At 40.7% G+C, this 22,530-nt stretch overlaps 1 protein-coding gene and 1 long non-coding RNA gene across 2 annotated transcripts; both read right to left on the minus strand.

The window, feature by feature from the left end:
• Window positions 1–10,672: 10,672 nt before the first annotated feature.
• Window positions 10,673–16,454, minus strand: LOC309832742 (uncharacterized protein). The gene is made up of 2 exons (XM_082670719.1): window positions 16,241–16,454; window positions 10,673–12,092 (listed from the first exon to the last, which is right to left on the minus strand). Exons 1-2 carry the CDS (start codon window positions 16,275–16,277, stop codon window positions 11,167–11,169), a joined length of 963 nt encoding a protein of 320 aa, XP_082526845.1. The 5' UTR covers window positions 16,278–16,454; the 3' UTR covers window positions 10,673–11,166.
• Window positions 16,455–16,686: 232 nt separating this feature from the next.
• On the minus strand, window positions 16,687–21,962 carry LOC309832762. Its single transcript, XR_014297711.1, has 3 exons — window positions 21,859–21,962; window positions 21,207–21,315; window positions 16,687–17,148 (listed from the first exon to the last, which is right to left on the minus strand). It is a non-coding gene; the product is annotated as an uncharacterized lncRNA (long non-coding RNA).
• Between the last annotated feature and the right edge of the window lie 568 nt (window positions 21,963–22,530).

The raw sequence follows: 22,530 nt of genomic DNA on the forward strand, positions 1-22,530 counted from the left end.
CCTTAGTTCCTGTAGAACTAAGAGATACAAGCTGCATTATTGTTTCTGTATTCCCTCACTCCCCTTATTAGTAACTGTTTGAATCTGCCCTTTGGAACTCAGGGAAGGTCTAAGAGGCTGCAACCTTTTTCCTACAAACAAAAAATGGGGGACACAGAAAGGCTTTCATGCTTGGGAGGGCCCCACGGGGTCCTGCTCAGTTTCAATCGCCCCTTTTCTTTGCTACTCCTCAATCATGAGGGGACCCAGGTGTTGGACAAAAAAGGGAATAACATTTTGGATAAAGAGATTAATCATAAACTCAGCAGAGGAACGTGTTTTTAGGGGGACTCAGTTTCAGTTTCTTGGGGTTGGGGGCTGAGAAGGGGAAAGAGACTGGCATCTTTCATTTGGCCAGTGGTCCTTTCCAGAATGTCACCTCATATGCACCTCTGGGCAGACAGGTGTTCTAAGGCAGGGTGGCGAGGGACCCCTCAGTGCGGCCCGCCCTCCTGCACGGTTCTCAGACGGGGAGGCCTGGCCCAGTGTGACATCTTCCTATCCTCTGCGTCCGTCCCCTATCCCCGGCTAATGTACTCAATATGGTGTTCTCTTGACGGCCCCTCTGCCCTGCTGTTTCTATACGGGCTTCACTCCTTGCAAGCAGCCCCAATCTACATGGGGGAATCTCTTGCAACCCTCTTCATGGTACCAACTCGGGTCCTTGGGCTCTTTAATTAATAGAAATGGATAAGAGGCCAGATGAGAAAATCAGGCAAGGCTTTATTGAGACTTGTGCTGCAGCATGAGGGAGGGAAAACAAGTGAAAGATTCCCTTGCTCGCTACCGGAGGAAGGGGGTGAGGCTGGGGGCAGATGGGGGGGTCGGCAGGAGGGGTGGCGGAGGTAATCTGCCCACCTCCTGGTGGTACTGAGCGCAGGGGGCATGCGCAGTGCCCTGCTTTTGCTCTCAGCACCTCAGGAGTGGCAGTTGGTTTTTGGCCTTTTTGTATCTTACTGTTCATAATTTGCCCCAACTGCGCATGCATGCAGTTATTTTTAGTCCCTTACAGTTTCTTTGTACCTTGTTGCTCAAGGAGACCTTTGTCCAGGTGCAAGCACTCCAGTAAAGTGTCCTGGGTCCCAGGTCCCAGCCTATCTCACTCACTTGATTTTTGTAGAGAAATGCCAGGGCAGTCTCTGTCAGGGCTGACTCATGACTCTGCTGACTCCCATCCCCACCCTCTGACCAATCTTCTGGTTACATGAGGTTGTAGGGGTTATGGGGCAGGTCTGAGAAGATGGTTGAGGATGGAAAAGTCGGTTTGGTCACCCTTTAAGTCCTGGAAGCAGAGAAGTTGTCTGACCCCCAATTATTTGTGCCTCTTTTTACAATGTGGGGTACTTGATGCCTCACCTGTAAATCCTAGTTTCTATCCTAGGCTAAAGGGCAAATCCCACTTAACATCTGTTAGAGTTACATAACATCCTGCACATGGTTGTATCAAAAATTTAAACTAGGGCTTCCCTGGTGGCGCAGTGGTTGGGAGTCCGCCTGCCGATGCAGGGGACGCGGGTTCGTGCCTCTGTCCGGGAGGATCCCACATGCTGCGGAGCAGCTGGGCCCGTGGGCCATGGCCGCTGGGCCTGCACGTCCGGAGCCTGTGCTCCGTGGTGGGAGAGGCTGCAGAGGTGAGAGGCCCGCATACCGCAAAAAAAAAAAAAAAAAAATTTAAACTATTCTCCCATTGTTGAACCTGAAGCTATGGTAGTCAGCCCTATTCACAAATATTCTGGGTTCCCTCTTCTTTCCAGTACATGGTAGGATTGCAATTTCCCATCCCTTGGAAGTTAGTGGTGACAATGTAACTTGTTTGGCTGCAAAATACGAGTAGAAGTAATGTGTGCCACCTCCAAAAGGAACCTCTGAAGAGCCAGCGCACAAATTGTCATGTTTCTTTTCCCTCTGCCCCAGAAATTGTAACGTTCATTGTGGCAAGCAGCCTCTAAAATGGCTCCCAATGATCCCCTTCTCCTGGTATTCAAGCCCTCATAATCCCCTCTCCTTGAATGTGCACTGAACCTGGTGACTTGCTTCTAATGAATAGAATATGACAAAAGTGATGGGATATCACTTCCAAGATTAGGTTACAAAAAGACTCTGGCTTCCATCACGCTTGGCCTCTACCCTCCACTGCTCCCTTAATCACTTTAAGAGCAGCCAGCTGCTTTGCTGTGAGATGTCCACGTGGTGCCTGCAGAGGGCTGTGTGGTAAAGAGCTGATGTATCCCGCCTGGTAGGACCTGAGGCCTGCCAGCAGCCACATGAGTTAAGTTTGGAAATGGATTTTCTGAGGCCTGCCAATCATCACATAAGTGAACTTGGAAGCACGTCCTTCCCCTGTTGAGGCTTGAGATGACTGTAGCCCCAGCAGACACCTTGACTGCAGTCTTTTTTCTGTGTTTAATGAAGTTTATTTATTTATCTAGGCCATGTAGCATGGCTTACAGGATTTTAGTTCCCCAACCAGAGATTGAACCTGAGCCCTCGGCGGTGAAAGCGTAGAGTCCTAACCACTGGACCGCCAGGGAATTCCCAATTGCAGTCTTAAACGCCAGAGGATCCAGTGAAGCTACGCCCAGATTCCTGACCCACAGAAATTGCGACAAAATAAATGTTTCTTGTTTTAAGCCACTAAGTTCTGGAGTAATTTGCTATGCAGCAGCAGATAACAAATACATTCAAAATGGTTCCAGAGTGGGGCAACATGGAGCTGAGGCCCCAGCCTTTCCAGCCTGGGCAGGTAATATGGCTGAGAAACAAATCTTTGTACTTACAAGCCACTAAGTAGATTGGGGGGTTGGTTTAGTACTACACTAACCTTTGCAAATGTAAATAACACAATGATAAACATCTTTGTACTGAAGTCATTTACTAAATTTCTAATCATTTGCTTAGGACAAATTCATAGAAATGGAATTGCTCATTTAAATGGTATGACAGGGACTTCCCTCGTGGCGCAGTGGTTAAGAATCTGCCTGCCAATGCAGGGGACACGGGTTCGGTCCCTGGTCCAGGAAGATCTCACATGCCGAGGAGCAACTAAGCCCGTGCGCCACGACTACTGAGCCTGTGCTCTAGAGCCTGCGAGCTACAACTACTGAGCCTGCATGCCACAACTACTGAAGCCTGCACACCTAGAGCCCATGCTCCGCAACAAGAGAAGCCACCACAATGAGAAGCCCGTGCACCACAACGAAGAGTAGCTCCCGCTCACCACAACTAGAGAAAGACCGCGCACAGCAACGAAGACCCAAGGCAGCTAAAAATAATAAATAAATTTATTAAGTAAATAAAAAAATAAGTAAACGGTTTGACATTTTAAGACTTTTAATGTACATTACGAACTAATGGTCCAAAAAGTTATGTTGATTTACATTTCCACCACTGAGGGGTAGTTTGATTCACCAAACCCTGACCAGTTTATTTACCTTTCAGTCATAACTTATGTGTCAATGAAAAAAAACCTGTTCATTACCTCCGCCAAATTATCTTTTAAATATAATAGTTTCTAGCTCCCGGTACCACAGTCTTGGTTCGGGCCTTCATCATTCCTTATGTGGCCTACTGCAGTATTCTACTCAATGGCCTTGCTTTCTGCAATCAGTGTGCCACTCAGCTTGCCTAAGTTATCCTTCAAAAAAATAGTAACCTGGTCATTAGTCTCCTTAAACTACTTCAATGCCAACCCGTGTATTAGTTATAATAGACTAAACTGCTATAACAAATAGATCTTACAGTGCACTGGCTCAGGAAAATAGAAGTCTGTCTCTTCCTCATTTCACAGTCTGGGTAGCTGGTCCATGTTGGTGGGTAGCTCTTTTCTGTGTGGTCAGTCAGCGACTGTCTTAGTCCATTCTGGCTGCTATAAAAAAATACCACAGACTAGGAGGCTTATAAACAAGAGAAATTTATTTCTCACAGTTCTGGGGGCTGGAAGTCTGAGATCAGGATGCCAGCATGGTCGGGTGAGGGCCCTCTTCAGGGTGGCAGACTCCTCCTTACATGGTGGAAGGGGCTAGTAAGCTCTGTGGGGCCTCTTTTTCTTTTTAAGGAAACATAAATAAGTGCACTGACATACCATATTCACAATGGAAAGTACCAATATTATAAAGATGGCAGCTGTGCCCACGTTAACTCCTAAATTCAGTTCTAATCAATAACTGAACAATGAAAACATTTTTCATCGCAGACATTTTCAAACTTCACAAAAAAGAATAGTGTAATGAACTCCATGTACCCATCAACCAGCTTTGACAGTTATCAACATTTTGGCAATCTTGTTATAATTACAGGGATTTAAGGGGAAATGTGTGTTATTTTCCTGGAGAATTTTAAATCAGGACCAGAAATCATCATGTCATTTTGCCTGTAATTACTATAGTTTGCATCACTAAGTACTTATTTATTAAAACCATAACCACTATTATCATACCTACACAAATGAATACTTATTCCTTAATATCATCTAACTTTCCATCCACATTCAGATTTCTCAGGTTGTATCCAAAGATGGCTTTTTACAGTTGGTGTATTTGAATCAGGATGTAAACAGTCCTTACGTTGCTTTTGTCCTTTAAGCCTCTTTGGCTGTGTAACAGCTTCCCTTCTTTTTATTTCCTGCAGTCTGTTTGTGCATGTGAAGGAAGGGATGTGGGTGGGTGCGTGTTCCAGTGGTATGTGTGTGGGGCCTCTTTTAAAAAGGCATTAATCCCAGTCATGAGGGCTCTACCCTTATGACCTAATCCATTCCCAAAGGCCACACCTTCTACTACTATCACCTTGGTTATTAGGTTTTCAACATATGAATTTGGGGGCGGTGGGACACAAACGTTCAGACCATAGCAGTGACCCAGACTGACAGTGGCTCTGCCCTTTTCAACACATTGCTTCCAAAGTTGACACATTCCAGCCCCTAGAAGAGCACCTCCACTACTAAAACACCATCCTCTGTGGTCTGGACTCCAAGGCAATTGCCTCTTAACTGGTCTCCCTATTTGCCCTGTTGCCATCTCTACTATCCATTTCCCACACACAGAACTTTCCAAAAATAAACCAGACTATACTACTCTTCTGCTAAAAATGTTCAAAATCTTCAAAACCTTCCCATCACATTCAGAAGGAAATTTCACATAATCTGGCACCTAATGCACAAAACTCACCTTCACTGTTCTGCTCCAGCCACACTGGACTTCTTGCTGATTCTCCACAGGCCAGGCCCACTCTTGCCTCTGGACCCGTGCACAATCTTTCCAAGGCTCCCTCCTTTGCTGCATTCAGGTCTCTATTTAAAAGTCTCCTCTTCTCAGAGGACTTCCTTGGCCACTCCACCTTAGTTTCCTATGAATTCAATCACCTGACAGGTGTTTGTTTTTTTTTAATGTTTTACTTATCAATACCTGGGGTTATTATATATTTGTTTGATTATTGTTGTTTGAGTTGAGTGCTGGCATCATGCCTTTTTTTGCTCACTGCTATATAATCAGTATACAGTCAGAACAGTGGTCAGCTCTGGTTTGCTGCCTGTTTTTTTCTTTTTTTTTGGCCGCACTGCACAGCATGAGGAATCTTATTTCCCCAATCAGGGATGGAACCCGTGCCCCTTGCAGTGGAAGCATGGAGTCTTGACCACTGGACTGCCAGGGAAGTCCCCTGCTCACTGTTTTTGTAAATAGTTTTATTAGAACACAACCACACTCGTTCATTTACGTGTCTATGGCTGCTTTCATGCTATAGCAAAGTAGTTGTAACAGAGACTGTATTGCCCACAAAAGCCTAAAATATTTAATATTTAGCCCTTTACAGAAAAAGTTTGCCAACTCCTGATCTATAGCAATTAATAAGGACGTATCAGCTTTCTATTATTTGCTCAGTGGATCTTGTTCCATTCCTTTATTTTCCATCCTTTCTGTATGATTCTGCTTCAGTCTTCTTGTATGCAGTTTATACCTGGATTTTAAAAAACAATCTGGTGGTCTCTGAAAAAGTATGGATTTTTAAGGCCTTTCTGGTTAAAAGAAGGAGGAATGAAGAGTATTTCTTTTACCATCTTGATTAAAATATAATGAAGACAGAGAACCCTGATGCAAGAGAAACAGCTACTCTGATCTTAAAGATAACTTTCTACTGCTGCTGTGCTCTACGAAACGTCTTGCTCAAAAATCAGACTAAATCCCATCTCTGTCCAAAAGAAAGCAGTAACTGTTATACTGATTAAACACATTTACTACCTTCCTAGCTAATTTCTAGACTTGAAAAAATTATTTGAAGAAATTTTTTTTTTTTTTTGCGGTACGCGGGCCTCTCACCGCTGTGGCCTCTCCCGTTGCGGAGCACAGGCTCCGGACGCGCAGGCTCAGCGGCCATGGCTCACGGGCCCAGCCGCTCCGCCGCATGTGGGATCTTCCCAGACCGGGGCACGAACCCGTGTCCCCTGCATCGGCAGGTGGACTCTCAACCACTGCGCCACCAGGGAAGCCCCATGAAGAAAACATTTTTTATAAGAGATAGTATTAGTTCATGAAATAATTTGACAATATCACCAATTTATCTTCTTTCTTCCTTCCTTTCTCCAGAAAGGCACCAGCTCTTTTGATTTGGGGTTAGGGATAGCACCTGATTATCTACCTTTTGCAATGTAAGTTATAAGGTGCTTCTGACATATTTATAAAAAAAAAAAAAAAGAACGTTATTATTCCTTAGGAAAGGTGATTTAATCCATTTGCATTTATTGTGATTAGTGATATACTTTGACACATTCCTGCTGTTTTATTTTTGCTTTCCATTTACCATGCCTTTCCTTCATTGCTTTGGTTTTTCTTTCCTGTTTTCTGTTGGAATTACAGCTCTCTTTTTCTCTCTAGTGATTTGCGGCCTAGTCTATTTCTTTCAGTGGTTAACCTTCAATTTTTAACATGCATATTCAACAAGGTATAAAGTTAGTATCTCTATCCTTTCCCAGATCAAGGATTTTATAACACTTTAGCCCTGATTCCTCCCACTTTTCCAACTTTATTCTCTAGAATATTCATTTTACCTTATTTCTAGCCCTCTCCCAAAGCAGTCATCATTTAAATTACTTACACCCAACATAAACTCAGCTTTACCAACTTGTTTACAACTTGTTTGTTCATCGATATTTCTTGCATCCTACTCTTCTCAGGTGGCTGATGTTAATGATGGTTTCTGAGGAAAATGAGATTTCAGGTGATATTTTCGTTGAGAGTTTTTTGGCCTTCTATATACATATACATATATATATATATTAATAAGCAGGTATTATAAAAGCATTAAAAAATAAACCTATCTTCAAACTGGAAAAAAATCAACCTAATGTCCGTGTATAAACACTTAAACAGAGAAAAAATAGCATATTTCAGTGTTCCTGTTAAAAGGAAAAAAGTCAAAGTAAAAATATCTCAAAGTGTAACATTCTTGAGGGAAGGTGGGTGTGAAAAAGGATAATCTGCTTACATTATGTATGACTATTTTCAAACATTTCGGACTAGACAAAGGCACAGGCTTCCAACGAAGAAAAATGGGCTTCTGGGGATTTGAGATCATATTTGACCTGAGTGTAAATAACATTTTGGTTTTCTTCCTGCCAAAATCATGTTCTGGGGTTGAGGTCACACAGGAAAAGAATGAAGTCAATGGTAGAAAGCTCCCCATGTAGCAATTTTTATGTGTCCAGTACTAGAGTCCAGGTGTCAAAGAAGTCTGGAAATGTGAGAAAATAACTTTTTATTGTTGTTTTTTCAGATAAATGGTCATATCTCTAGCTTTAAATATAGAAGTACTTTGCCCACAAACATGTCTGAGGTTGAAAGAAAACATGTTAAACATATTATTTGAAAACATAACTAGTTATTGTTTGAAATTTTTTCTTGCAGCATTATTTACGATAGCCAAGACATGGAAGTAACCTAAGTGTCAATTGATGGATGAATGGATAAAGAAAATGTGGTATATACACAATGGAATATTACTCAGCCATAAAAAAGAAGGAAATCCTGCCATTTGCAACTACATGGATAGACCTGGAGGGCATTTTGCTAAGTTAAATAAGTCAGACAGAGAAAGACAAATACCATGTAATCTCACTTATATGTAAAATAAACAAAACAAAACCCAAACCCACAGATTACAGAGAACAAATTGGTGGCTGCCAAGGGCTGGGAGTGGGGGCTGGGCAAAGTGGGAGAAGGGGGTCAAAAGGTACAAACTTTAAACTTTCAGTTATAAAATAAGTAATAGGGATGTAATGCACAGCATGGTTAATAATTAATAATACTGTGTTGCATATTTGAAAGTTGCTGAGAGAGTAGATCTTAAAAGTTGTCATCACAAGAAAAAAATTTTAGTAACTGTGTGTGGTGATGGATTTTAACTAGACTTGTGCAGAACATTTTGCAATGTATACAAATATTGACTCATGTTGTACACCTGAGGCAAACATGATGTTACATGTCAGTTATATCTCAACTTTTTAAAAAAGATAGGGAATTCCCTGGTGGTCCAGTGGTCAGGACTCTGCACTTTCACTTCTGAGGGCATGGGTTCGATCCCTGGTCGGGGAACTAAGATCCCACAAGCCACACACACACACCCCACAAAAAAAAAAAAAAAAGAAAGATAAATTGAGCAATATATTAAATATGTTCAAGAAAGTAAAACACTACAATAACTTGTGATCACAACAATCACCAACAACAGGGTCTTGGCAGATATAAGAGTCTTCCAATTATATGTAAATGTCTAGTACCCCTTATCCTATTTTATTCAATAAAAATATATATGTTTTATTAAAAGAACTTCAAATTCACTTGACTTTACATAAAAATAATTTGTATATTTGATTATTATTAGACATGAGTTTCTGCACATCTCACAAATGTGAGCTCTAGACCCATGAAATGCATTAGAATTAGTGAGATTCGTGATTTTGTTTTATTGCCTGACAATGACTTGGTTTAAATAGAAGAAAAAAATTTTTTCTTTGTTTCAACTTTTTAAACACCTATTTAATTTTGTTTCATTATGGTTCATACTTAGCTAATTATTTTACTCTATTAATTAAGAAAGGGAACAAATAGTTTAATTCAGAGCTCAGATCATAATACCAAATACTCATTCTAGCAGCAATGAGGCAGTTCCCACCCTTCAAGGGTGTCTGTCTTCTTGCTGCCTTAGACTTTACATTTGCTTAGATACTAACATTACTGCTAAAGTCAGGAGCTGAGAAAGAGCTAGGAGGGGAAGAGAAAATGTTAAATAAGGCAACGTGACAGCTTTAAAGGGAAGTGAGAGAAAAGGCAGTCAAAATTGAAAAAAGATCCCTGAGTTTATAATTAATTTACATATATACTTCTGTGGTTTGCCAAGTGATTTGGTGTGACTACCTAAGTTTAATTAGCATACAGTCTCAGAATGAAAACTCTGTAAGACAAGGCTTCACTTAGATTTGATGGATATTCAGAAAATCACTCTCATTAACGTCTTTGTCATCATCACCCTGCAAAAATGTTAATGAGGGAAAACAATTCCAAGTTCACACATATAATCCCAAAACTTATGCTTACAGGAGAAAACCTGATTTTGTGAATATAGGTTCAAGCTCAATGCAGTACCTAAGCTTCAACCAAGTCTGAAGAAAGGGTTTAAAGACTCATATTAGCAAGCAACACTTAAAGTGAAATACAGACTTTTCACTTAAATCATTGTGAGTTCATGTGTCTTTAAAGGGAATACACAGAATTTATGTAATGTCAAATTATAAAAGAACTGCTAAGAAGTTCAAGGAAGCAGAAACACTTTTCAATATAGCTTGATATGATACCTATGGTAGTCACCTGGAAATTTCCAAACAAGCCTGAGATATCTCTGAATTGATTTCCTAAACAAAAAGGTAATAATTGATTTTAATAATAATATAGACAATTTAATTTTATTTTAATCAACAATATTGATTTTAATAATTTCCTTCCAGAGGTCTCACAAAGTATTATGACACCTAATTTTTCTAAACTAAGTACCCCAGTTATATACTGCTTTAGGTTCACTCCTACTTATGTAGCCACTCCAGTAAAATAGGATGGATTTTATTTATGACTATTTATCTGGAGAAATGCCTCTTTCCCTATACTAAGTGCTTAGAGTAATACAGAACACAGCTGTTTTCTTTCTTCAGTGTCCAGTTAATCAGGATTAAATACACACACGCACATACACACACATGCACACACACACATTGTGCACAGAGAAGAAAACATATTACACAATGTCTTCAGCTGAGCAGAGCAGACGACTTCATAACTGTCCCTGACTATTATTTAAGAGGAGGCTCAAGAAGGCTCAGTAACAACTGCCGTAACTATTCATAAGTGCCACGAAATGGTTAGAGATCAAGTTCATAGCACTGACCTTCATCCTACATAATAAACCGTATTATTTCATTTATATTTGGCAATCTGGTTACGGTGATTTTAGGCTTTGAAGAGACAATGATGGTGTTTCCCAGAGATCTTAATAGATATAATTTTAGAAGGGGTTCAAGTTTTATTTATACATTTTTTATTGTATCAAAATATACAGAACATAAAATGTACTATCTAAACCATTTTTAAGTGTACAATTCATTGGCATTAAGTACGTTCACAATGTTATGCAACCATCGTTACAACAGATAAAATTTTGTATAATGTGCATAGCATATATTTCAAACCCATGGTTATACAAATTTCTTAAGCAATGCAGACATTTGTATAAATTGTGTAAAAATCATAAATCAGGGGCAGTGTACACATGCAATTATAGTCAGTCTGATGCCTTAATTATTCAATTTTTTCACAACTTCCTCAGTTTTACTGTAAAGTTGTCTGTAGCTCAAAATTTTCTGCAATCTTTTCAATAAAATTAGTAATATCACTTACAGAACATGAATTTCAGAACATGCTTTTCCACATTTATTCAACTGATAGGGTTTTTCTCATGATGAATTCTTTGCTGCTTCAGTAAAAGGCTAATTTTAAGTTTTCCCACATTTACAAAGCTCCCTTGTTTTTATGACTTCTTTGATGGAGAATAAGATGTGTCTTCTAGTTAAAAGATTTCGCACATGTGTTGCATTTATTTTGTTGCTCTGCTGTGAGTTGAGTAATGTTTAAGGAGATGTGATCTCTTGATGAAGGCTTTGCCACATTCAGTGCACCCGTGGGGTTTCTCGCCTGTATGAATTCTCTGATGCATGACCAACACTGATGAGTCTGCAAAGGCTTTGCCACATTCTCTGCATCGGTACGGTTTCTCGCCTGTATGGATTCTGGAGTGTTTATAAAGGGATGAACTGTACCTGAAGCTTTTCCCACACTCCTTACATTCAAATGAATTCTCGGGTGTGTGCGATTTCACATGCTGAGTAAAGGAAGAGTTCCAGGTGAATGATTTCCCACATTGACCACATTCATAAGGCTTCTCTCCAGTGTGGAGTCTCTGATGGACCACGAGTTGTGCTTTATGCGTAAAAGCTTTCCCACAATCACTGCACACAAAGGGTCTCTCTCCACTATGAATTTTTTGATGAGCTGTAAGGTGTCCCTTACTGTTAAAGGCTTTCCCACAGTCACTGCATTCAAAGGTTATTTTTTTCCTTGTATGCTTTTTTTCATGTCTAATGAGATGAGACTTCTTTTGGAAGGCTTTCCCACATTCACTGCACCCAAAGGTTTTTTTCCTTCTGTGCTTTTTTTCATGTCTAATAAGACACAACTTGTTTTTGAAGGCTTTTCCACATTCCTTGTATTCATGAGAGTTTTCTCTGATATAACTTTTATTATAACTAAGAAAGTATAAGTTAGGTTGCAAACACTTTCCATTTGATTCACATTTATGCTGTTTTTCTCTTGAAGAAATAAAATTTATATTCAGATTACAATTTTGGACTGTCTCATTGGTCAGTGTTTTCTTGAAGGTGAACATACCTTGGTTCAAAAAACTGTCTTTGCTTCCTTCTCCTTCCTGTCCCTCTAGCTCATCATCAAGTAAGCAGATAACTTCTAAAAAGGAGTAAAATGAAACATTCTCAGTTACTCCTTCCAATATCATGTAATAGAAAGAAATTTTTAAAGTCTATGTTTTAGGGCAAGGATGCCTATTCTGACCACTTCTAGTCAACATAGTACTAAAGTCCTAGCTAGACCAATTAGGTAAGAAAAAGAAAAAAAACATCCAAATGGGGAAGGAAGAAGTAAAAGAATCTCTGTTCATTGATGACATGATCTTGTATTCAGAAAACCCTAAAGATTCCATGAAAAAACTGTTAGAACTAATAAATTCACCAAAGTTGTAGGATACAAAATCAACATACAAAAATCAGTTGTCTTTCTATACCCTAAAAGCAAACAATCTGAAAAGGAAATTAAGAAAACAATCCATTTACAATAGCATCAAAAAGAATAAAATAAACTTAACCAAGGAGATGAAAGACCTGTACACTGACAACTACAAAACACTTCTGAAAGAGATTAAAGAAAACACAAATAAATGGAAAGACATTTTCCATTTTCTGTGTTCATGGACTATTGTTAAAATGTCCCAAATGTACCCAAATGTATCTACAGATTCAGTGCAAGCCCAGTGGAATTTTTTGCAGAATTTGAAAAAGCAATTCTAGGGGCCTTCCCTGGTGGTGCAATGGTTAAGAATCCGCCTGCCAACGCAGGGGACATGGGTTCAAACCCTGGTCTGGGAAGATCCCACATGCTGCGGAGCAACTAAGCCTGTGTGCCACAATTACTGAGCCTGCACTCTGGAGCCTGCGAGCCACAACTACTGAGCCCATGTGCCACAACTACTGAAGCCCATGTGCCTAGAGCCCATGCTCTGCAACAAGAGGAGACACCCCAATAAGAAGCCCGTGCACTGCAACGAAGAGTAGCCCCCGCTTGCCACAACTTGAGAAAGCCCGTGCACAGCAATGAAGACCCAATGCAGCCAAAAATCAATAAATAAAATAAATAAATTTATATATATATAAAAAAGAAGAATTCACCTGCCAATGCAGGGGACAAGGGTTCGAGCCCTTGTCTGGGCTCGCACAGCAACAAAGACCCAATGCAGCCAAAAATAAATTTAAAAATAAATTAATTAACTAAAAAAAAAAAAAAAAAGAAAGAAAAAGCAATTCTAAAATTCATATGGAACCATGAAGGACTCCCAAGAGCCAAAACAATCTTGAGAAAGAAAAATGCAGCAGGCCTCACATTTCCTGTCTTGAAACCACATCACAAAGTTACAGTAATCAAAACTGTACTTTATGGTACTGGCATAAAGACAGACATATAGACCAACAGAAAAGAATAGAGATCCCAGAAGTAAGCCCACACATATATGTTCTTCAAGAAGTGTGCCAAGACAACACAATGGGGAAAGAATAGTTTCTTCAACAAATAGTGCTGGGAAAACCAGATACCCACATGTAAAAGAGTGAAATTGGACCCCAATCTTACACGACAAACAAGAATCAACTCAAAATGTATTAACGACTTAAACATAAGATCTGAAACTATAAAACTCCTAGAAGAAAAGATAGGGGAAAACTTCAGAATATTGGTGCTCACAATGATTTCTTGGATAGGGAACCAAAAGCACTGACAACAAGAGCAAAAATAGACAAGTGGTACTACAGTAAACTAAAAAGTTTCCATCAAGAAAAGGAAACAATTAATAGAGTGAAAAGGCAACCTACAGAATGGGAAAAATTATTTTAAAAACATATATTGGATAAGTCGTTAATATCCAAAATATATAAGGAACACTTACAACTCAATAGCAAAAAACGGGCAAAGAACTTTAATGGACATTTCTCCAAAGGAGACATACAAATGGTCAACAGGTATATGAAAAGATGCTCAACATCACTAATCATCAGGAAATTGCAATTCAAAACCACAATAAGATATCACCTCACACCTGTTAGGATGTCCATTATTAAAAAAATAATAATAACAAGTGTTGGCAAGAATGTGGAGAAATTAGAACTCTGGTACACTGTTGGTGTGCATGTAAAATGGTACAGCCACTATGGAAAATGGTATGGAGTTTCCTCAAAATATCAAAAATTGAACCACCATATGATCCAGCAATCCCACTTCTGGGTATTTATCAAAAAAATTGAAAACAGGATTTCCTAGAGATATTAGCACTCCTGTGCTCACTGCAGCATTATTTGCAATAGCCAAGAGTTGGAAACAATCTAAATGTCCACTGACAGATGAATGGATAAAGGAAATATGGTATATACATACTTTAAAAAAGAAGGAAATCCTTCATATGATACAACATGGATGAACCTCAAGGACATTAAGCTAAGTGAAATCAGCTAGTCACAGAAGGACAAAAACTGCATGATAGCACTTACATAAGGTATTTAAAATAGTCAAACCTATATAAGCAGAAAGTAGAGTAGTGGTTGCCAGGGGCAGCGAGGAGTGGGAAATGGCGAGTTGTTCAATGGGTTTAGAATTTCAGTCCTGCAAGATGAGGAAGTTCTAGAGATCCCCTGTACACCAATGTGCATACAGTTAACCATATTGTACTATACACTTAAAAGTTTGCCAATGAGGGTAAGTTTCATATTATGCATTTTTTTCTACCACACACATGCAAAAAGTCTCTGGTTTCAGGTCTAGTCTCCCATTCTGGACTACAAAACGAAAAAGAGATCTGTATTTGTCCTGCCCTGGGCATTAAGAAGAAACTGCTGAAATGGAGGCTTCTGGAAAACAATAATGAGAACAAGTAGCTTTTTCTATTTATAAATATGACTTTCCATTCTGTGAAAAATGGTAAAACAGGTACAAAGTAATGTTATAACAGTGACAAAGAAAGTTAAAAAGGGCTCTTAACAAGGATGCAGAGTAGCTCTGAGAATGGGGAGAGCCATTTCAGAGGAATGAATGAGGAGGGTAACCAGGGGAACAAGGAGATAAAGGCATTCTGAGAAATGAGAAGAGCTAGACTGGGTTGGGGAAATTTGACCAAGTCAAAATCTACAACATCTAAGAATTAAGTTATCCTGTTAGGATGCTCCCGAGTCTCCTTCACACACTTCTCCTTCTCCTTCCTCATCCTGCACACAACCACCAAAGAACTGTCAAGCCATTAACTCCCTTTTACCTATAGGCACTTTCCTATATCCTCTCTAGCCACCCAAGCCACAGTTGAGGACTATTTGTAGAAAGTTCTCCAACTCCACTTCTAGCTAGGATTCATTCTCCAATGCCTACACATACCCAGGAACACAGAGGCTCAGCAGAACGTTGAAAAGAGACCAGATGTCAATTCTTTTGCTTCTATCATCAGTTATTTCTACTACTTGATAAGAATTTTTCCTGAAAAATAATCCTATTTTTTTTATAACCTCTTTCAACCTTCCAGATGTACTAGCCTCCAAAACTCTGCTTTGCCCCTGACACCACACTCTTTAACTCAAATTTCACATTTTGGTTTCCACACATACAGATTCCATTATTTCTGGGGATCTGAACCATAAGACTGCTAGGCTTTACCAACTTTTGCCTTTATATACTGTGTGGTTAAGAAAGTTAACTCTGACTACTGTTACCATGGTGCCACACCGTGTCCAAAACAACATAATCACTGCTCAAAACCCTACAAATGCTAAGTCCACTGATATAATAATGTTAGGGAAAATGGAGGAGAAGGCAATTCTTCACTGTTTCTGAGATTGCCTTCCATCAAGGGAGAACCTTATTAGTGTAACAATTGGACTCTTACCTCATTCCTTATTTCTCAAATAAACACAATCTGATTACATTATTAGAAACAGATGTATGGAAAGATCTGCCACCATGTTGAGGAGGGAAGAAGAATGAGGATTCTAGGGACTGAGAGAACCAACAAGCACTTCGATGGAACAGGCAGCGCGAGGAGCCAGAGCGGAGAGGAAGGACATCCTCCCACACAAGAGCTGAGAAACAGAAAGAGCGGCCACGTGGAAGAGTGGAAGTGAAAGTGTCACCTGGGGATCTGAGGATGTTGTGTCAGGTGTACCCAGTCACTTTCAAAGGTGTGTGGTTTTAAGACGTGCTTCCTGAAAAGTATTTCAGAGGTGCCTGTCCCTCACTCACCAACTGGGATCTCAGTTCCAGAGACTCCCATCTACCTGCTTTCTCTGACTCACCTGGAGAGCGCCAACGTGGGTTCTCTCCCTCCACCATCCATGGCTCTTGTCCTTGCTCCACCTTGAAGATCACTTTTGTTTTGGTGACTGGACACCCTGTTCATGGGAAACAACACAGAACTGGGGACAAAGTGCTAGGAACAAACGACTACCTCACAATTTGGGTTTGCCTCCTGGAGTCTTAGGGCCTGTGAAGATAACATGCTTTAGAACAGAAAAGACCCTTCTTCATTTGGGAGGCAGAAACATTAAACATACTACCTGATCCCCAAAGGGGATTATGAATCTTTGACCGGACTAAGCTGATGGCGCAGTGGTTAAGAATCCGCCTGCCAATGCAGGGGACAAGGGTTCGAGCCCCAGTCCGGGAAGATCCCACATGCCGAGAAGCAATGAGGCCCGTGCACCACAACTACCAAGCCTGCTCTCTAGAGCTCGCAGCCGTAACTACTGAGCCCATGTGCCACAACTACTGAAGCCCACGCGCCTAGAGTCCGTGCTCCGCAACAAGAGAAGCCACCACAATGAGAAGCCCACGCACGGCAACGAAGAGAAGCCCCTGCTCGCCACACTAGAGAAATGGAAAGCCCGCACGCAGCAAAGAAGACCCAACACGGCCATAAATAGACAAACAGAAATAGCAAAAACAAAGAAAAAGATTCTTTGACCACTAAATTCAGGGTCAAACTTACTAATGCTTCAGAATGTTCACAGGTTTCTCAAGTCTTAAAGGAAGGGTACTATTAGTATATCCTGAGTTACACAGGGAAGTTGTCCTTACCCACTGAGATGAGGTTTCTAAAGTTCTCCAGCAACACATCCCAATACAGCTTCCTCTGAGAATATCCCAGCAGCTGCCACTCCTCCAGGGTGAAGTCCACGGCCACATCCTGGAATGTCACTGATCCCTGTAATAGTACATTCATCTTCGACCTGAAGTGAGCACCACTGGGGCACGTGGAGGAGATTCTGACCAATTCCTCTAATTATGTTCATATGTTCAGAGTTTGCAGTAAGTTACCTAGAATAACTAAAAACTATGTACTTGATTTAGAATTAAAATTTGTGATAGAAGAAAATCATATTAAAACTGTCCCACTGGGCTTCCCTGGTGGCGCAGTGGTTGAGAGTCCGCCTGCCGATGCAGGGGACACAGGTTCGTGCCCCGGTCTGGGAAGATCCCGCGTGCCGCAGAGCAGCTGGGCCTGTGAGCCATGGCCGCTGAGCCTGCGCGTCCGGAGCCTGTGCTCCGCAACGGGAGAGGCCACAACAGTGAGAGGCCCGCGTACCGCAAAAAAAAAAAAAAAAACTGTCCCACTATATACATATACACACATACGTATATATACATACGTATACGTACATATATATGGAGAGAGGGAGAGGAAGAGAAGGAATAAGATAATACTAAGTTCACTGAGCATTGTCTTGGCCTCATGTATTCTGCTTATACAAAGGGACACTGAAAAACAGTCATATGAAAACGGCTACTCATTTATGATAAATCATCAAATTTTTTTCTTTCACGATAAGTTCCAAGAAAATCTTTATCTATGGAATTGTTATACCTTATTCTCTAGGTCATGGCCAATAACTTCACTGATTGGGTATCCTGTTTTTATGAGTGCCAAGATTAAGCATAAATTTGCATCTCAACATTACAAAGTATGTGCAGACCCTATGGCCTCTATATCAATTTTCTAATTTTTCTTCAATTTAAATTTCAATCTATATTTTTCCCATTTATATTCTTACCTATTAATACTTTTCCACTTTAATATATGGAGCTTTACAAGTCACTTCAAATTCACCAGAAAGCAAAGTGGAATTTGAATGAATAAATGGATGGATAGACGTATGGATGGATGGATATCTTGCCTGGAAGTAGGTCGCTTTCTGTGGCTCATGAGAAAGGACACCGATCTACGAAAACAAAACAGGGGGAGTCCCCTGCCTTTCCAGCCTATAAATAAGTACCTATGTGCCAGCTACAAAAAAGGCTACTGGGGGAAGAATGACCTGTCAAACAAGCAGGGAAGTCCATGTTATATAGAAAGACCAACTTGTCCACTTTTAATCCTGATATGATCACAGGAAACTTGGATAAGGATGGTCTCTCTTGGGTAGATGTATACATTTCTGCCCATTGATCTATTACAATTTATTGTTAATTTCTGATCTAGTGATTTCTTTTCTCCCAGAAACTTATCCCAAAGAAATAAAAATTGATGGATATGAAGATTAAAAGCCTGAGTTCTAGAGCCAGGCAACCGAGTTCAAATTCAGCTACTCCACTTACTAGCAGCAATGACCCTCAGAAAGTCACTTAACTACTCTATACCTCAGTTTTCTTATCCGCAAAATGCTGATGATAATAGTACACACATCATAGGATTTTTATGAGGATTAAATAAGTGAATACATGGAAACCACTCAGAACAATATGTGGTAAGCACTCAATAAGACTGTGACTATTTTTAAAAATAAAAAAGGGGAGAAAGGGAGAGATGAAAAATGTTTTTATATCATTGCTTATAATATGAAAACACAGACAATAGCTTAAATGTCCATTAACAGTATTGATTAAAAAAAAAGATGCTGTAGAAAGATATTGCTTTGGAAAGAGGTTCCATTTATATTTGTAGGTGAAAAAAGTACGTTAAAATATATAACATGGGGGCTTCCCTGGTGGCGCAGTGGTTGAGAGTCCGCCTGCCAATGCAGGGGACACGGGTTCGTGCCCCGGTCCGGGAAGATCCCACATGCCGCAGAGCAGCTGGGCCCGTGAGCCATGGCCGCTGAGCCTGCATGTCTGGAGCCTGTGCTCCGCAATGGGAGAGGCCACAACAGTGAGAGGCCTGCGTATCGCAAAAAAAAAAAAAAAAAAAAATATATATATATATATATATATATATATAACATGATCCTCCCCTCCCCTTTTAAAAGAATATGTATGCAGATACAGAGACACACAAGCTTGGTGGTCTCTGCAAATAAATAATAGCTATTTACCAAAATGTAAATAATTGTTATTTAGGGTTGTAAAGACAGCAGAATCATATGTAACTTCTATTTTATTTTTTTACATATTTGTACTTTCTAAGTGTTTACACTGTATTATTTTTTCAAATACATACATATACACATACATGTAAATATATACAGTTTAAAAATATACATGTAAAATTTAAACAAAGGTCTATAATGCCCTACAACATCTTGGTTCCACCTCCTCTAACCTCATCTGCTTCAATCCTTCAAGCACCCTCCTATAGTCACTCTGATCAGACATTCAGCTTTCTTGCTCTTCCTCCAAAATACCAAGGATGATTACTCAGGATTTCTGCACATCTCTTCTGCCTGGGCTGTTCTCCCACAGGGAAAAATCGAGATACTGCACAGCTCACTCTCTAAATTCCTTCAGGTCTCTGCTTACAGGTCACTTAGCAGTGAGGCTTTTCTTGACAACCTCAGATAAAAGAGCTTCCTTGCTCATGGTCACCACCACTCTGTACACCCTTACTCTGTCTTTTTCTCCATTGCACCTACTATCAAATGACAGATTGTGTATCTGTTTGATTTTTGTTTCTCTACCTCCATGAAAAACATAGATTCTATTTTGCTCACTGTGGAGCACCAAGTAGCAGAATGGTGTTTGGTCCACAACAGACACTCAGCAAACATTTGCTGAATGACTCAAACTCCTTGTTACATGTTTTCAAAAGAAACTTATTAAGCAACTTTGGCCCAGCTGAACTGTGATGCAGAGGACTTCCCTGGCAGGCGAGTGGTTAAGACTCCACACTTCCACTTCAGGGGGCACCCGTTCAATCCCTGGGCAGGGAACTAAGATCCTGCATGCCGCTGCGGTGCGGCAAAACTTTTAAAAATTTTTATTATTTTTATTTTTGGCTGCACTAGGTCTTTGTTGCTGCCCGTGGGCTTTCTCTAGTTGTGGCAAGTGGGGGCTACTCTTCATTGCAGTGCACGGGCTTCTCATTGCGGTGGCTTTTCTTGTTGCAGAGCACGGGCTCTAGGCACGCAGGCTTCAGTAGTTGTGGCACAGGGACTCAGTAGTTGTGGCACACGGGTTTAGTTGCTCCGCGGCATGTGGGATCTTCCCGGACCAGGGCTCGAACCCGTGTACCCTGTATTGGCAGGCGGATTCTTAACCACTGCACCACCAGGTAAGACCCGTGGCAAAACTTCTGAACTGTGATGCAGGAAAAAGAACAGTCTGGGAATTGAAGACTGGATTTCAGGCCTGACTCAGCCACTAACAAGCTGTGGGACTCTAGCACTCAATTGCCATCTCCTTAAAATGAAGAAGCAGAACCAGAAGACTCCGAAAAGTCCTTCTAGCATCTTGAGGCTGTCATTACTCTGTAAACTAGTTCTGCATTTAGGTAAGGGGAGAAAGGGAATCAGCATAACCCCAAAGGGCAAATATGACAACTAAAATAGTTAAGGAGCCAGCTTAATTGTGAAGGAAGCAATGAGGAAGGAAACGCACTGGTGTGAATGTGTGTTTGTGAGAGCCTGAGAGAGAGAGAAAGAGAGAGGGGGACTGAATAAATGTGTTTAGGAAAGCAGCAGAATTTCTTCTGTAGTAGCTCTTGATTCTTCTTTCCCTTGACCATACCCTCATTCTCCTCCTGTGAGTTTCATTTTCCTGTGGAGCCTGACCACATAAAGCCATACTTCATTTTCTGTAATTCTCACCTCTTTCCTCAAACATTTGGGACAACACCTCCATAAACACAGTCCTTGATGGTACTTACATGTAATGCCATGAGTCAAGCCCTACTCTCACTAGATAGTAGAGACAGAAGTTGATTCTTGTCTCAACTGAAATGGGGTAAAAATGTCACAGGTCAGGAGAGCCTCTTCCCGGGGTTAATCTGATGGAGAAGCAACACTCCTTCAACAGGAACCTTCACGTTGGGCCGCGATTCTTTAAACTCACCATCCTGTGGCCCTAGGTTGGCTTTTTGTAGATTTTAACCAGGGCCGCTGGAAACTGAAACAGGCAGGAATACGCAAGAGGGACCCTCAGGTTCAATTACACAGTCTTCCTGCAGAGACACCAAGAGTTCTCTCAATAACAATGATCACAAGTTGAAGTTCATTTAGCATTCACTCCTCAAGAAGAATACAAACTAACTCTTTGTTTTAGGCAAAGTACTATGTTGCAAAAATAATGAAATTTGGGTAAAATGGCACTGAGTTTGAATACTCGCTCCTCCACTAACTAGCTGTGTGATTTGAAGCAGCTTCATACCTCCCTGTAAAACGATGAGTACACTTACAAAGTCATCGTGATAAACAAATGCCAATACTTTAAAATAATGTGCTTAACAGTGTCTGGCACTGGCTGTATTGATTCTCTTCCCCGCCGCTTTGAAGGGGTCTACCGCCTTCGGCGAGTCAAAAATCTTGTGGAATGAGATGAGTTACGGTTCAACGCACAGGCGGGGGCTCCCTACGCGGGCCGCACTACCTACAGCACAGCAACGCAGATTGGCCCGCCACGCCCCAGCCAGACCTGAGCAGAAAGGAGCCCAGCCCTTACTCGGCTTCCTCTGAGCCAAATGCCCCCGCGCATAGGAGTTACCTACAATTTTGCTTTCTTCACATGAACTGAGAAGCCGGTCTCTGCTCTCCACCTGTCCCTCAAGCCCTTCTAGCTCACCCGCCGCTCAGTACTGAAACACATGGAGGAACGAAAACACTTCCTGAGGTCCCCACTGCGCGTGTGCGGAAGTAGCGACCCACCCAGACCCTCCCCCCAGGGTTCTCTGAGGAAATCCACCAGAGACTACATTTCCCATAAGGCTCCTGGAGTTTATGTCCGTAAGGCCTCAGGGACTTCCTCTTCATCTAGCGGAGATTTCTAGTTTGATGTAGTTTGGGCTTCATGGAGAATCATATTGAAAGGAAAAGTGTACGTAATTTTTACTGATTAATATAAACGTGACATATAGAAAACATATGCCATATAGACGTGGTAAATAGAAAACAGTAATTTATTTAAAGGAAGAGTTTCTTCTTTCATTTTATTTTTAAAAAGAATTAAACTTAGTAACACTGTAATGACATATCATCTGTAAATAGTTTTAAAATCTAAACTATGTAAATTAATATATTAGATCCCTGTTAAAAAGGTTTTTAGTTTCAGACAGCTTAGTTATGAGTATATTTCAAAGCTTTATTACAATCTAGCTGTAAGGGAACAGCAAGACGGCAATTTCAAGTTTCACTCAGGGAAAAGAGTTTATATAGGAAAAGAG

This window comes from Grampus griseus (assembly GCF_964374135.1).
Source record: "Grampus griseus genome assembly, chromosome: 1".
In the NCBI taxonomy this organism is placed as follows: Eukaryota; Metazoa; Chordata; class Mammalia; order Artiodactyla; family Delphinidae; genus Grampus; species Grampus griseus.